The sequence below is a fragment of the Lissotriton vulgaris genome, chromosome 11, assembly GCF_964263255.1.
Source record: "Lissotriton vulgaris chromosome 11, aLisVul1.2, whole genome shotgun sequence".
Classification (NCBI taxonomy): domain Eukaryota; kingdom Metazoa; phylum Chordata; class Amphibia; order Caudata; family Salamandridae; genus Lissotriton; species Lissotriton vulgaris.
The window spans coordinates 261,836,678-261,854,007 of record NC_141699.1 but is presented as its reverse complement, the minus strand read 5'-3'; the positions used below and the strand labels follow the sequence as shown (position 1 = coordinate 261,854,007).

General features: G+C 45.5%; 1 protein-coding gene across 2 annotated transcripts in view; it reads right to left on the bottom strand.

Moving 5' to 3' along the window:
• The window catches only part of RNF215 (ring finger protein 215), a 145,357-nt gene that overhangs the window by 27,634 nt on the left and 100,393 nt on the right, over nucleotides 1–17,330 (bottom strand). For both annotated transcript variants that reach the window (XR_015300894.1, XM_086943205.1), the window contains exon 9: nucleotides 16,165–16,267. Coding sequence is in view for 1 of the 2 variants with exons in the window: in XM_086943205.1 (XP_086799331.1) it covers nucleotides 16,165–16,267 (103 nt within the window). In the remaining variant the exon portion in view is untranslated. The remainder of the gene's footprint in view (nucleotides 1–16,164; nucleotides 16,268–17,330) is intronic.

Here is a 17,330-nt window from a genome sequence, read left to right as displayed (position 1 = left end):
GTTGGCTGCGATTAACCATGCGATCTATGGATTGCCCCTGGACCCCGGGTATGTGATGGACCAAGGCCAGATGCCAGGCGGAGACTATATGAGAGCCCTCTATGCTAGAAAGAGACAGTTTTCCCTTGTTGGGCCAGCGGCACACTCGGTTCAGGTGTGGCATGCGGCTAATCGGTATCTTAAGTGGGATGGGAGGATTACATTGGCTACCCCGTTATGGAGTTCGGAGGGATTGGGTAACCTGTGGAAAACAAAGGGCTTTGACAGATAGGATCTCATCGGGATCTCACGGGTTAAAGATGTGTGGGGGAAAGACGGGATTCTTACATTTGACGCCCTGCAGAAAAGTTACCAGCTGCAAGAGAGCGAGCGGTAACGGTATCTCCAGGTTAAGCATGCCCTACTGGCGAATATTCCCCGAGGGGCTATGCCTCCGGAGGCTTCCCCATTAGAGGATCGGATGCTAGACGGTCATCTTCCAACCAAAACTATTTTTCTGATCTATAAAAAACTGGTTAATCACACTGAAGATCCACTGGTAACAATTAGAGAGCAATGTAGCCAATGGCCTAGTCTTAGATGATGAAGACTGGAGGGAGGCAGTCTCTTTCCTGAAATTAGTGGCTATCCAAATGAGACTTAGGTTGGTGCAATTGAAAATCCTACACCGGTCCTACATCACAGGACCTTGGCTTGTACAGATGGGATTGGCGGAGGATGGGAAGTGTCGGAGAGGATGTGGAGAGACCGGAACATTCATGCATGTTTTATGGCATTGTACCGAAATACAGCAATATTGGGTTAAGATCCATGAAAAGTTTCGAGAGGTGCTGGGAGTGGAAGTGTTGTTGGAGACCTGACGTTGTGTCCTGAATGTCTGGGAACCCACTGATCTTACTGCACATGGGAAGCATTGGGTGACTCTGGCATGCATGATTGCTAAGCGTAATATCGCGCAGTTGTGGGGTGCCAGTCAAGTGCCCCAGTTGGGGAAATGGGTGGAAGATTTGGACTAGTGCATGTTTAGGGAAAGGTCCGTGTACGTGGCCAGGGGTCGACCTGGGAAATGGGGGAAAATTTGGGGCGCTTGGAATAGCTACAGGGGGTATATTTATACTCCAACTGTAAATGAAGATACTGTAGTGTTGGAATCTCAATGATCCCTGTGTAACATCCTAAATGTTTATTCTGGTGTACTGAAATGTATATACACTATTGTAATGGCGTTGTTTGTCACCTGATGCTTTTCTTTTGGATTTGTTAATAAAAATATATATATATTTTTTAAAGTAACCACCCCTTTATGGGAGACCGAGCAACTCGGCACACTGAGTAACTGCCCAGGTTTTGATAAATGGGACGTAATCAGCATCTCTTCAGTTGGTGACCTTTGGAAGCGAAACGCAATAGTCCAATTTAAAGACTTGCAAGATGAATACCAACCGGCTGGGTCGGAGGCATTCCCATATCTGTAAACACGCCATGCCCTAACTACTGCTATCACGAACGGTGAGGTCCTGGCCGAAGTGTGCCCCCTTAGAGGACAGACTTGTAACGGACCCCATGTCACGCAAGGCAATATCCCTTACATACCGAAAATTATTTAACAATAAGCCAGACCGGCTATTACGTCTCTGGCAGCTGTGGGAATCAGATATTTCGTTCCTGGAGGATGACGCCTGGTAAGAAGTCATTTCTTCTCCCAGGGAGGTGGCTATTCGAATGAGGCTACATCTAATCCAGTTAAAAATCCAACTCAGAACTTATGTTTCTGCACACACGCTAGTCAAAATAGGGCGAAGACCTGAAGCTGGGTGCCTTAGGGGGTGTGCCGCAGGAGGCACGTTTTTCCATACGATCTGGGAGTGTCCAACCATCCCCCAATTCTGGGACAGAATTGTATCCACACTTGCACAGGTGGGTGGGAAGAATATCAGCAACCCCCCACGACTCTTACTAGGATTTTCCCTTGCTAAGAGAAATATCGCCCAACTATGGGGGACTGGTGATCTGCCCATCTTTCGGAGATGGGCCAACGATATGGACAGCACGATGATTGCCGAAAAGGAGGTTTTCAAAAACAGGGGCTGCCCGAAGAAATGGGACCAGAAATGGGCCAAATGGAATGTATCAAGAGGTGAATTATGTGTTTCCCCAACGGAAGAACTGCAAAGGGCTAATGGGGGCTTTGATCTTGACTCAAGTTAACAGTATACAGATAATGTGCTGTTTGTGCAGTGCATTTATATCAGTGCTTTACCCCTGTCATGTCTAAAATGTTGTGTGGCTTCAAATTCATCTCACTGTACTGTCACGATTGTCCTATAAAAATAATATAAAAAAATATATAAAAAAAGAAAAGGACAAGGCAGGCGGAAAAAGACCCCCAGCCCGATCCTGGACATGGAAAAGACGGCAGATGTTTTGGGAGAAGCTTCTGCCGGGACAAAGCCATTCTGGTCTGAGTGCAGTAGCTCTGGGAGGACTTAGGCATATCGGTCGGCTAATATTTTGTTTAGGATTTTGTAATCCACCCCTAGTATAGCAATTGGCATATGGGAAGTTAACAAGGGTAGATCCCTGTCTGGCTATGGGATCGAGACTAAAAGGTACTTGCGAAGAGAGTGGGAATGCCCACCTTAGCCCAGGACCGCCTTGTAGATTTCCTCCAGCCGAGGTACCAGGAGAGCCCAAAAAGTGCTGTATTAATCCAGGGGCAAGCCATCCAGACCTGGCGTTTTATTACCAGCCAGATTCAGGATTGCGATTGCCTGCATTACATCACCTGGTGTGATCTCTGCATCACGGTAAGTTCTTGTGAGAGGGAGTATGTGAGGCAAGGCATGGTCGGCTAGGAACTGCCCTATTAATTCTGTTTCATTCAGCAGAGCTCTGTATACAACGGCAGAATAGTCGTAGAAGACTTATAGAATGTCAGTTTGGGTGCGGACCCTGTCGTCGGAGGGGGGGACCACCTCAGTGATGGGACAGGGTTCTGAGTCCTGCTGGATAAGCCATGCCAAGAGTGCGCCAGGTCTATCGCCCTCTCAGTGCACCCTGTGCCGTGAGCCTTAAAATTATAACATCTCAGCTCTTCGAGAAGAGCCGAGTAGGTGGTATTTGCCTCCACCAGCCGCATCACGAATGCCAAGGTGGCATCCACAGCCTTGCTAAGAGCAGCCAGATTGTGCTCATCTGTCTTCAAGTCCCTCTCAAGCATTCTGCGGATTCCCGCTATCTGTCGGATGCAGGTACCCTTAGTCACCATTTTAAAGGTGTTCCATTTCAGCGTTGTGGAATTTTTGTGATTTTCAGAAAAATAGCAGCCGATGCTGGTTTCCTGGTCCTGATGAAACACTTGATCCTCGATTTATTCATGTGGCAGTCTCCAAGAGAGAGTGGGGTGTGAGGGAGGACTCCACTTAAGGGTCATAAGGTGCGTGTCATGATCAGAAATAACCCGGTCTAGGAAATCTGCAAACTGGATCAGAGGGAAAACCGTAGGAGAGCATAGAAAGCGGTGAAGGCACATGTAGAAGTTATGTAGGACAGAATGAAAAGAATATAGCTCAGTCATGGGATGCCAATGCTCCAAGAGTCCACAAGCAACCAGTGGTGCACCCAGGCACGTAAGCGTTCTGTCTGTGCATAAGGCGGGGAGCGAGGAAGGGCAGAGTGGGACCTATCTAGGGAAAGGTCAAATATAGTCCCCCCTAGTATCCATGATGTCACAGTAAAGCAATCAATAAGACTTATAAGGCTAAAGGGAAATGTTTCTGTGTCTTTTGCAGGATTAATGGCTATCATCCACTTCAAATAAAGCCTTCTCATATCCTGCCATATTGGTTAAACTTGTCCAAAAATGGTCTCAAATATTATTCTGTTAGGGTCCATCTGACTGTAAGGACTGACAGTATTTACTTTGTTTTCCCAAAGGATCATAAACAGTCCAGGAAAGGGCTTTTTAGAGAATTTTCATCTCGTCAACATCCTCCGGTTCCATGGGAACTTAATACAGTCCTAAGTCAGCTGATGTTACCTCCTTTTGAGCTTATGCATAGAGCGCATTTAAAAAGTGTTTCATGGAAGACTGCACTCCTGGCTAAGACATCTGCTAGGAAAGATGGAGACATTCAGAGAACCTTATTTTCCAGTCCATTAAGGACAAAGCGATACTTAGAACCAATCCTAAAATAATTCCTAAGGTTACTGCTGGCTTCCATTTGAATGAATCTGTTATTCTTCGATCCTTCTTTCCAAATTCATCTTCACCAGCAAAATGTCTATTGCACTCTCTAGAAATGCGTAGATGTCTCAAGTTCTGTTTATACAAAACCAAGGACATACGCACATTAGACCAGTTATTTGTATCTTTTACACAACCAAGCCCTGTCCAAACAGGGGAAGGCATTTTGGCTTTCAGTCTGTACTGCTCTCTGTCATACCAAAGCCAATCGTCTTCTCCAGGGAAGAGTGAGAGCGCATTCCACCAGAACATGGCTTCAACTGCAGCACTCTATGATGGGGTGCCTTTGAAAGACATTTGCCGTACAGCCACCTGGAGGAGCAGGCATATGTTCATGAAGCATTACTGAATATATGTGGACGCAGAAGCTGACGAAGCAGCGGGACAGGCAGTCCGGAGAATCCTCTTTCACTAAAGGTGCGCCTGCTTCCTGCTTTGTTGTATTTCATTATATGAACTACTTGATGTTCTGATTTAAGCACATGAATATATAAACAATGTAATGTTGGAGAACAAATGAGTTACTTACCTGCAACTCCAGTTCTCCAACACTGGTACCTTTTATATGTTCACATGCAACCCTCCCTCCTCCCCAGTCAGAGGCCCATTGTATTTTATTCTACATTTGTGCTTTGAAATCTGAGCTGTGGTGGCCTCTAGGAGGAGACGGAGTGCTTAAGTTTCCAACTAATTGGCTGAAGTTTGAATTCTTTCAAATGAGGTGGCTGTGTTACTAAACAAACTATTTACACTGTATACTGCTATTTTAGTGTACCAGGGATTCCCAGCCTCACGACGGGGAATGATTTAAGTATGTGAATATATAAAAGATACCAGTGTTGGAGAACTGGAGTTACAGGTAATTAACTAATTTCTTCATCAAGACCATGTGACTGGCTCCATACTCTACTGGTCAGTCATGAATTCTGAGCTTGCTAATGATCCCAAATTATAGTCTTGGCTAATCTCTCACAATTTATATACAACCATCCCATTGTCTTGGCCCTCAACGCATTAATCCAAAAATATCAGCCACATCAATTATTCTTCACCTTCCCAAAACATTGGTTGCTGAGACGTCAATGACACAAAGCTCCGCCAATACTCAGTGTATTTATTCTCCAACACCTCTGTTTTTTAATGATCCGCACACATTAATACTTAATTATAACGGCTGATTTATATGTTGGCGGAGAGGGAACTTTGTCGCAAAAAACAGGGACAGTGTTCCCTCCCTGCCAATATAAAGATCCTCCTGCTCAATTAAAAGTCAGGAGAGCAATTGGTTTGATGACAGCAGTCACTAATCCATCTCCATCATGGTCAAACCCCTCTGACCGTCAAACAGAGTAAAAGCTGTCAGAGGTTTGGCTATACGTATGCCCACCTAATGTAGATGGACTGACATACAGCTGATTTTAAATGCCCATCACCATCAGGAAAAACCTGACATAAGGGGGCACTGAAAAGTGCTCAACGCCACCGCCCCCCCCCCTCGCCATTGGAGTTAAATCCCATGGAAAGGGGCAAGTGTTTTGTTTTCTGAACAAGAAAATCCCAGAGCCGCCCATCAGACTTACAGTGCATTTTGGAGAAACTGATGTGATGGTGATTCCTGAAAATGCAAGAGCTGTCCGCTGGAGAATGAATTTAAACATATATATATCCATCCAAACAAAATTGAGTGCTCCTTTCGTCCCACACGTCTGTCTGTAGTTGGTGCACAATGCAGGCGGAGCCCATCAGTCGTAATATGTCGAAGAAAAAGTAGGTGCATACTCAGGGGATAGTTCCTGAGCCATAGATTAAAAAAAAAAATATATATATATATATATATATATATATATATATATCACAGGCTTCCATTCAATAGAACAGACGTCTCCGACACTAGAGAGTTGCAGTGCACGTAATTATTTTAATCAGCAGGAAAACAACGCGTTTCGCAATGTAGCTTGATCACGTGAGCGAGACTGGTAATATACCGGAATCTTGGGTTGATATATATATATATATATCCAGTAGCCCTCGAAAGGCCATTGTATGCCTGCCATTTGCAAAATCGCCAAGGCAGCTATGAGTGCAAAGGATGGTTGGGAGTCCAGAGAAGTTTGTGCAACATCTTTGGACTATTATAGTTTGGAAAACCAATCATAGGAAAAGGAACAATTAAAGTGCAAGAGTAACTGTTGTTAAGGTGTTTTTTTACCTCAAGATATATTTGTTTCTGGTTCATTAAACACTGTCATGGGACTGATCACATTTTGCAACAGGGGGCAGAAGAATGTATGTCAGGCCAGTTCTCTCTGGATAATTGGGCAATCCTTCTGAGAAACATTGCCTATTATTTCTACAACTGCTGGTGGAAAGTAGTATTAAATGCTCACAGCTTAGCCAATCAGTCGAACAGAAACCAGTGCCAGCCCTTCTGCTGACCAGCCACTTCCCTCCAGCCTGAGAGCTGAGATCTTCCTCAGGTTCTGAGACCGACGACCAGCATTCCTAGCCGGGCCAATGTGTGAAGATGTTGACTGCGAGTATTGTTCCACAACCTGGTTCACATCGACCCAGCCCGCAGGCCTAACACCGTCCCTCTGGGCGTTGGATGTAAAACCCACAATTAAGCCAGCAGCCTTCCAGTCTGCTACTGCCTCTCAGCCATGGCTGCACACTGCACCACCCAGATAACCTCTAGCAATAACCAGACTAAAACTATCTTCTCTCTTTTAAAAGACCTTGTAAAGCCCACCGCGGCCACTGGCAGCACCATATCTTCGAATCTGCAATGTGAAGCACTGGCCAAATTCTTTCTGGAGAAGGTAGAATGCATCTACAGTAGCTTCTACCCGGGGTAAATTCCTCGAGACACAGATCAGCGCGCGTCGACTAGCTACGAGTCCTATACGCTCGCAGTGCTTCTCCCGATCTCTCAGCAAGCCAAGGAAGCCCTGTTCAGTAAAATCAGGATCTCCAGCCAACCCTATGAAACCAGATGCCTTACGGAAATATCAGCAATGCCTCCTGCCCAAGTGCCTGTAGTTAATAAATCTGTCCGTTTCCTCTGAGGTGGTCCCTAAGCCATGGAAGAACACCAAGGTGGTCCCCGCACTAAAAAAAACGTCATCAGATATTTCAATGCCAGAAAACTACTGTCCCATCTCGCTGCTTACATTTCTGTCCAAAATCTCTGAATCTTATGTCAATTCTCTTCTAACGGCCATCCTGCAAACTAATTCCATACTTGACGTCTCTCAAAATGGATTCCGGCCTCGGCACAGTACAGAGTCTGCTTTGCTGGCAGTCACAGAACAATTACGGACCTCCTTGGATGCCGGCCGAACCACAGCATTAATCTTGCTCGATCTGAGTGCAGCCTTTCACATGGTCTCACGTAAGATCCTGCTCCTACGGCTGGAGGAGCGTGTGTCAAAGGCTCGGCCCTCTCTTGGTTCTCTTCCTTCCTGGAAGATCGGACCTTCCAAGTCTCGGCCCACCCTTCCACTCTCGCACTCATCCACTGCGATGCAGGATGCCCCAGGGTTAAGTATTAAGCCCTACTCTATTCAATGTTTATGTGAGGCCGCTGGAGCTGCTGGCTAAAACCCGGGGCATCTGTCTGGTGTCATACGCAGATGACACCCAGCTGGTGTTTGCATTCTCCAATAGCCCCAGCCAGGATTCAGTGAAATTTAGGCAGGATCTGACAACAATCTCAGAGTGGATGGCTGCTAACTATTTGCAGCTCATCTCGACCAAATCCGAGATCCTTCTGGTAGGCAGAGATTGCCATCACTGGGGAAATGAAAGGAAGCCTCCTGCTCTCGGAGCTCCGCCCACCCCAAAATCAGCGGTGAAAAATCTCGGCATAATGATGGACAGTGATCTCACTTTCGAGTCCTATGCCAAATCAGTGGCAGGGAAATGCTTTGGACTTGAATACGGCCTCAAACCTATGCTGGATCTCGTTGACTCCAAGACTCGTCAACTGATCATTCAATCGTCTGTCCTTGCCATACTAGATTATTGAAATGTGCTCGTCTTGGGAGCCAACAAATTCCTTGTAAAAATGTTGCAGTGTGTTCAGAACGCAACTGCTTGTGCAATCTTTGCCCTCCCTAAACAATGTCATATCTCTGGTCTCCTCTGTCGACTTCACTGGCTCCCCCTCGAACAGAGAGTGCGCTTTAAAACACTGTGCATCACTCACAGAATCCTGGGGGCATCAGCTCCAGTCTCTTCCACAGGCAGACTTGCTCCTGGACAGAGTTTCCCGGATACAGAGGGCCGGAGCAGGTGGGTGTTCTTTCAGGTGGTTAGCTCCTGCCCTCTGGAACTCCCTCCCTATCCACATCTGCAGCACTCCTGACCACCTCACCTTTAGAAGGCTGGTGAAGACATGGCTATTCACCCAAATCTAATCTTTCTTACGTTCTATTGTCTCTCTTGGTGCTCATCTTAGCCCTAGGACGCCCGGTTGCTGGGGCAGCCATGCGCTCTACAAATACATTGACATTAAAAGTCGACTTGGACTCCACTCCTGGCGCCAAAACAGCAGCACAAGACCTAGGCTTCCTCAGCACCAATAGCACCTTATAAGCAACAGGTCCTTCAATACAGTCGCCAAAAGCCTCTTCGGAGCTGCAACAACACTCCGTATCAAAACCTCACTCAAAGCCAAAACATACTTTGGCGTTTAGTCGACCAAGAAAAGCCCCTTCCTCTGTGGAGTCTGATGAGCATGACCAAACTATTCTGCAGTGCCAGACTTTTAATTTAAATGGGAAAGGTTTCTCCAAAACCACAGCCTAAGGCTCAGGAGACTCTTTCTCACAACAGTAAGATTACATTTGAAGAGCAGCCCGCTCTAGAGCCCTTACCACCTCCAAAGTAGAGGAAACACCAAGACAGGGCCACCAGTCCTCTCACCCCCTGTTCCTCCTCTTCCTCATCAAATATCTCCTCCTCTTCCAACCCCTCCATGATATAGACCACCTCTGCCACCACCCCCAGAGGGCTTCCCACTTTTATACTATTGGGGATGGGGGTGTAGTGGTAGTGCTTCAGATCTGCAGGGCCTTTATGAGACTTTATTCAACCCTGAGCCCAGGGACGATCCCTGCAACCATTATAATATCTTTCCCCTGGGGACAAAGACCTTCATTTATACAAAACACAGGGTGACCACCTTCCACAAGGTAGACCTTCACACAATCCCTGAGGAGGATGACTACTCATTGAAGCGCTTTCTAACACCCCACGTTCCATCCAGTGTCTCCCCATGCTCAAGGTCATGTTCAAAACTGTTCATGACACCTTCAAAGATGCTGTGAAGGCCAAAGTGGTTACTCCGAGGGAGAATAAAAAGTATAAACCCTCCCCCTCTGACCCAGTTTACATACGCCGCCAACTCTTACCTGACACACTGGTAGTGTACACAGCACGTAAACAAGCTAATGCCCAAGGGACTTGATATGCCCTGCTGCCAGACAAGGAGACTAAGAAGATTAACGGCCAGGCGAAAGAGTGTCTACAAAATCCTTTACCCATTGGCGCATCACCAACTTGGTCAGCTTACTCTCCAGGTATGACAGGTCCGGTAGGATGAGATGGGAGACTTGATCCACCAACGCCTCCGGGATCAGTAAAAACAGTGTTATACTGATTAGTTCGTTTCAGAGGGCCAGACTATATTTACTAACACCATTAAGTGTTCTCTGCTGCTGCTGACACCGCCGCCAGAAGTATCAACTAGAGCATCCTCATTTGGCATCATGTGGGGCTTTGTGTCTCTGGTTTTTATGCCAGAGGCCAGTCCAGCAGCAGCTGATCATCCTGCCCTTTGATGAGGAGCAAGCCTTTGGGCTACAAGTTTATCAAATGGTAAAGAAAATCAAGTAATACACAGACATGGCTAAGGCAATGGGTACCCTTCAGTCCCCATTGCTGCAGGGGTCCTTTCACAAAACCCAGTTTCCTGGTGGTGCCAAAGCAACCTCTCCAGAGACTTCCACCCTGTATCAGCAGCAGCAATAACATTAGCAACCCTCCCAGGCATACTCCAGGAGAGTCTGCAGAGGTAATAACCCCAAAGGGGCAGAGAAGGATGCAGCAATGGGAGCCCTACTACCAAGCCTTGACTCTCTCTCCCTTCCCCTGACCACACAACACCTGTCAGGGAATGGTTGCAGGGGTTTCTTGCAAGCTAGCAAAGGATAACCTCTCATCAATGGGTCCTTTCCATTGTAGAGCAGGATTACTGCCTGATACTCGATGCTCTACCACCAAACCTTGCCACACAAACACAACCTTTCCACAGAACAACAGTGCCTCCGACAAGAGAATTACAAGTGCTCATACTCAAAGGGGCCTTGGAGCCTGTGCCACCACATCAAAGCGGCAAAGGGGTGTACACCCTGTCCCCAAGAAAGACAAATCCCTTAGGCCCATCCTCAACCTCTGGCCCCTCTCGGAGCACTTCCACATGGTCATGCTCCAGAAGTCATTCCTCTGCTGCAGCAAGCCGACTACATGAACGCGATCGACCTAAAGGATGCTCATTTCCACATCCTGATCCACTTGCTCACCGCCACTACCTCAGATTCGTAGTAAGCTGACAGCATTTCCAGTTCAAAGTTCTGCTCTTCAGCTGCTAAAGTCTTTACAACATGCCTTGACATGTTAGCCACTCATCTACGTAAGATCTGCGTAAGCAGGCAACAGTGTTTGTCCCACAGCTACATCGCCTTAGATCTTTTACATGATCTAGGTTTCATCATCAATACGGTCACGTCCTGCTTGCAACCCCTTCAGAATACAGTCCTTATTATGAGCGGTTTTCAATTCTGGCACCGGGAAAGCTTATCCCAGCCCTGCACGGGTTCAAGCCTTCCAGCTTCTGCTGCCCTTTTTTCAGCCAGATCCCCAGATAACGGTCAGTACAGTAATATGCCTCCTTGGCATGAAAGCTTCCTTTATCGCCATTGTTCCCCACACACAATTACGTATGTGTTGACTTCAGGAGTGAATTGTGGCACAATGGATACAAGTGGAGGGTCTCTGTAAAGATCTAGTGTTGATCTAGGCCAGCAACCATTGCTCTCTGCACTGGTGGAAAAGCAACAATGTATTGTAAGGCAGGCCCTTTCTAGACCCAGTTCCCCAAGTGACCATTACCATGGATGCCTCTCTCACAGGCTGGGGTGTGCATCGTCCGCATATGACAGCTCAGGGCATGTGGACATCCCTTCAACAGGGCTGCCACACCAACTACCTAGAGTTACTAATAGTCTAGTTAGCTCTCAAGACTTTCTTCTGCCAGGTACATTACAAGGTGCTCCTGGTCAGAGCAGACATGACTGCCATGAACTACCTTGGAAATAATGAGGTATACACTCTCCTCAGTTGTCTGTGTTAGTACAGATCATTTTCCATTGGGCGATTCACAACAGAGCAAATCTGGAGAGGACAACAGTTTGCAGACCTGCTCAGGAGGACGCAGCAGCACGTCCACAAGTGGGAACTCCACCCACAAGTCCTACTCCTGTACTTCTGGCATTGGTGGTTCCCCCACGAATGCTGAAAATGCGAATGTCCAAGCTTCACCTCCAAGTTTCAGGGCCAACGGTCCATAGGCAATGCATTATGGATGAACAGGTCAGGGATATTTGCCTACGCTTTACCTCTTCTACCAGTACGTATTGTATTGTATTGTATGTTGGATTTATATAGCGCTTATAACCCAGGGGTCTCTAAGCGCTTGCCTTGGGAACCCGTCCTGGCTTTTCCCTGTGAGATAGCCCCTACAGGGCATCCCCAAGGTGAAAGCCAGGCATCCCGCAGCAGGGGGCTGTTGTGGAGATTAAGCAAGCTTAATGCCCAGAGTGTGAACCCATGATTAGGTCAGGCACCGAAGCGAGAATTATCAAGTCCGTGGACATTTGAGCTCAAGACCCTGCCGCATCAGGAATTGAACCCTGGTCCCGGGTCTGACCTCTGCTTCAGGGTCTGCCTGCTCTAACCAGTGAGCCACACTTCTCCACTACTACAATACAATACAATACAATACTACTTCTGTACGTGATTCGAAGCCTACAGCAAACATTCCTCACCCTCACCCTGGTTGCTCCCAAGTGGGCCATACAACTTTGGTTTACTACCCTCCTTAGTTGTCTATGGTCCATTACGAGAGGCTGCCCAACCAGCCAGACCTTCTCATTCAATACCAGGGCACACTTAGGCACCTGAACCCCAGGCAGCTCAATCTTGCGATTTTGTTCCGAAGGTCCTAGAGCTTGATTACCTGAATTACCTTTGGAATGTATGTCCATATTCAAAGAGGCTCGCCATCCTACTACACAAGCCTGCTATGAGGCAAAGTGGAAGAGGTTTCTTCATTACTGCCCATCTAAACACATTTATCCATTAAATCCAATATTACAAAACATTGTTTGCTATCTGCTTCATTTACAATGCTCAGGTCTCACTTACACATCCATTTGGCTGTCGCTGTAACTTACCTACAAGACAGGCAATACACTTCACTATTCAGAATACCTGTCATTCAAGACTTTATGGAAGGACTAAAAAAGGGTAATCCCATCCAATGTACCCCTGGCCTCTGTCTGGAGTCTCAATGTAGTCCTAACTGGACTCATGGCCTCCCTACAAATCATGCTGTCGCCAATTTCTAAAACTGTTTGTCCCCTACACTAAACCACACAAAGGCAGTGCCATTTCAAAAGCAGGTGTAGCTCGGCGACTAGTGAAATGCATTCAAACTTGTTATGCCAAGGCCAAAAGACATTATTATTATTATTATAAAAAGAAACATATAGAGCGTGCAGCTACCCAAAAGGGTCTCCCAGCGCTATAAGCTTTCTCCCTGTTCCATCCAGGTTGCATTCTACACACAAAAAGGCAGCCTCCATGACCTTTCTGGGTAATACCCCAATAACTGACATCTGTAAGGCAGCTACTTGGCCCACCCCACACACATTCAACAAACTCTACTGTGCTGGAGTTCTAGCACAGCAACAAGCTCAAGTTGGCCAGGCTGTGCTACTTATGGAGGAACTGCATTACAGCCCACGCACAGCGTGCTTATCTACAGCTACATTTGCCAAGAACGGAAGATGTTACCAAAGATGTAGGCATCTGTTCATGGCATTTAGAGCTGCAGATTCACATATGCCCACCCCCTCCTGGAAGCCTTCAGATGTTTTTCCTTTAATTTCTTTTTTCATGTGCATGTTCTTCTGTGCTCCATTTCCATCCTCACCTGCCCAGTGGGAAAACAATCTAACAATGGTGAAAATGCCCATGTGCATCAAAAATTATAGGAGGAGTCACCATACCTTGTGACTTGGAAGACTTCTTCGAATATAAAATAGCTGCACACGTCCAAGTAGAACACTAGATAGCAAGTGTATGCAGAGCATGTGAATTTACAGCACGATATTACATGAACAGATGAGTACAGGATAACATCTTTCTTCTGTGCCGGCTTCTAAGGTTTTGCAGAAGCAGGTCTCTTTCGTAATACTGGAGTATGTTGCCCACTCTTTCAGTGCATATAGCTAGGATTTCTTCCTGTATTCCAGTTCTTTCCTTGTGCTTCATAAAGTCAAAAGGTCAACATCTGACCTGTCTTACAGAAGCAGTGTACATTCAAAAACAAAGCAGCTGGACCCAAGCCAACTGCAATTCAATATTTGTAAACTCTTGAGAGGATTAATTTGTACCCTATTCATATCACCATAGGGGTTATTGGTTGCATAGAAACTAGCTTTCCAGGAAATGTTAAACCACATTGGTTTCCTTAGAGATAACAACAATATTATACCATCCACAGGCCATATGTATGAGGCCATGAAGCCTCTAGCCAATCAGGATGGGGTATGGGCAGATCACCAATCTCCTTTGTAAAGGTGTGCCTCATTGTCATTCGACTTGGCCACATCCCCTGGTTCATCGTACCTTTTTCCAGGCCACAGAATGATCTGCTCTAGATGGTTTCATTAATGGAAAGTGCTTCCTAGAAAAGTATGTAAACTGAAAACCAGACACACAAAAATGGTCTAAAACAGCTGCAGCAGGACAGAAGACAGGAGGATAGAGATTGCAGCATGTGGATACATGCAGGAATGGAGAGACATCATACATCGGACTACAACAAACCCTATAAAGCACTTAATCATCTTGGCGATAGATATACACATAGTGACCCCTTAAACTGGGGTAACACAATTCTCATGATTCCAAACAACAATTCACACACATCTCTTAGAGACACAGTGGGTAACAAGGGTTGGCAGGTCATTATATCACACAGATTTTGAAAGGCTGAACCTACCTTAGTCCCCACCTGCCAAAGCAATATTTCACCCACCTCTTACAGACCTTGGCGATGAAGCGATGCCACGTCATGAAAAATTACATACAATTTACCAGGATATACAATCTCCCTACTCTGAGTTGCAGGAAAGAAGTGATTTACTCTACAACTATATATCATATGCCACTAATCGCTACTGGTGCCATGGCCTGGTAATCAGGATTGCAGTCACCCATGATAAAAGCAGTTGCTCTTTTTGTGGACCCCTACAGACCAGCAGAGTCTAGAACTCCATTTGAGAGCAACAAAGAACATCACACAGAGCTACAAAGTTGAAATAAGGATCAGGATAGCACACATATTTTCAAACCTGAAAAGTGGTTCAAGATAAAAATTATTTGTGTATAGCTTATATTTCTCTTGGCCTATTCATTCTACTTGCAGGACATACAACACATTCTACAAAGACATTATCATTAAGAAAAGACGCATTGGCCAGATAATCGACCATGAACGCAATAGGACTTTATCGTGAAGAAAAGGAGAATATGTTTCTTATTTAGTAAATGTCCCTAGATTTTCTGATTCTGATATTGCCCCTTTCAATAGAAAAAAAGCCTGTTTATCCAGTGTTGGCTAAGAGGCAGGGTCATGCTGAACGGTTCAACTACAAGAGGAGTTTTAGGAATGTTTATCGTCTCTGTGGGTTATATCCCCTAAAGGGACACATATATAAATCACTACCCACTAACAGACAATTAGAATATTCTAGAATATCATAGAGTGGCAGCTACCTGCTGGCTGTTGCTCATGTCAGGCATCAACCCTTTGATCTTATCTCACTCTATGGTCTCCTTTGACTGCATAGAGCCCTTGTGCCTTTCTTAAATTCACGGACATTGGTTGATCAGGTGATTGAGACTGTTGAGACATATTATTAAAATAATACCTCCTGAGTCTTCATGAGATTCTGGAGTCTCCTAAGTGTCATGTCGAAGGGTCACAGGGGTTAGTGATGGAGCCATCCGGTAAACCAATGTTAAAAGACAAACATTCGGGTAATCAATAAAAAAATGATATCATCATTAGGAATGATTAGGAGGTCAATGTCAAGGACTGACTCATTGGCAAAATGTAACACTGGCAAAGTAGCTCTGCCAGAGGTCTTTAACTACATCAAAAAAAGAAGTGGACTACCACCACTATTAAAGTTGAATTTACAAGAGACGATCAGAGTCAGTCACAGACTCCGAAAGATGGTGAAGGTGGGAAGTGTCATCTCCTATTACAGCTTCAATAGAGAGGAGCCTCTTGATATCTACCTATAGTAGGAAGACTTTTCTTGGATAAGGTTTAGTGCCCTGTCTCATTCCTCCCACCCTATTTCCCATGCCCTCTCACTCATTCCTCCCTATCCACCCTGCCCAGTCTCACTTCTTCCTCATGTTTGTCAAGCCGGCTACTTTCACCCCATTATTCCAGCGCAGTCTTCATCCTTCTTTCACATTTCTCAAGTCCAGTCTTATGTCTTCTCCTACTTTCCATTCCCACAGTTTCATGCCAGTTTCTCCCCAAAATGACTTACCCAGAATGTTGTATTTACACAGGGGGCAGGTGTAATGCAGCAGAAGCCATGGATCAACACAATCCCGATGAAACCGGTGTAGACATGGCAGTACTCGCAAACACTGCACAAGGGATGTAAAAATAGACTGAAATATACTGCAACAAGAGGTGACTCTACAGTACAGCACAATGTAGTAGACAGTCCACAGGAACAGTGGAGGAAAGTTAAAGATAAACACTGATACTGTGTAATTGGCCTGTAAATTACGGTGGTGCATTCTGTAACCTGTCTGTAAAGCACTAAGGGCCAGATATACGACCATTGGCATTAGCGACTTGCAATTTGCGAAAAATTGCAAGTCGCAATTTAAAAGTCACTAATGCCAATGTACAACAGTGTCACAGACACTGTTTGCGGTTCCCAATAGGGTCTCAAATTGCATGCCTCATCAATATTCATGAGGCACTCGCAATTTGCACCCCATTGGGAATGGCTGGCCCTCCCAGGTATGGTGGGCTGCTGGGTTCAGCAGACCTCCATGCATGGGACTGCTTTCAAATAAAGCATTTTTTTTAATGCAGTCTGTTTTCCTTAAAGGAAAACAGGATGCATTTAAAAAAAGAAATAAGAAACGTTTTCATTAATTTTTTTAAGGGCAGGTAGTGGTCCCAGGGACCACTGCTTGCTTCAAAAAATATTTTCCCCTGTATTCACAAACAACAAAAGGTCCCCTTACGTTATTGCGAGTGCTTTAACACCCTCTTGAAGAGGGTGGTAAACTGAGAGTGTTAAGTGACCACAATCGCAGTCACTAAAATAGTGTTATTACATGGCCCACAGGATTTTTGCATGTGCAAACGGGTCACAAACCCGTTTGCTCATGCAAAAATGGGTCGTACATCTGGCCCTAAATCTGAATACAAAAGATTGTGTACAAACCTCAACCTGTATGTAAATTTTGCGAGATCTAAAAGTTAGTTTCATATAAAGTATAGCATCTCCAAGACAAGAGGACTGGTCTATAAGCCTGAGGAGAATTCCACCTACATATGTTGAGATGATTAATAAGGAGAATAAGTGTTATCTTGGCATACTATTTTTATTTTTATAGAATTATTGTTAATCCTCAACAGTTTGAGGCCCACATGGAGGAGAAATTACTAAATATGTTTGAATCTAACCTT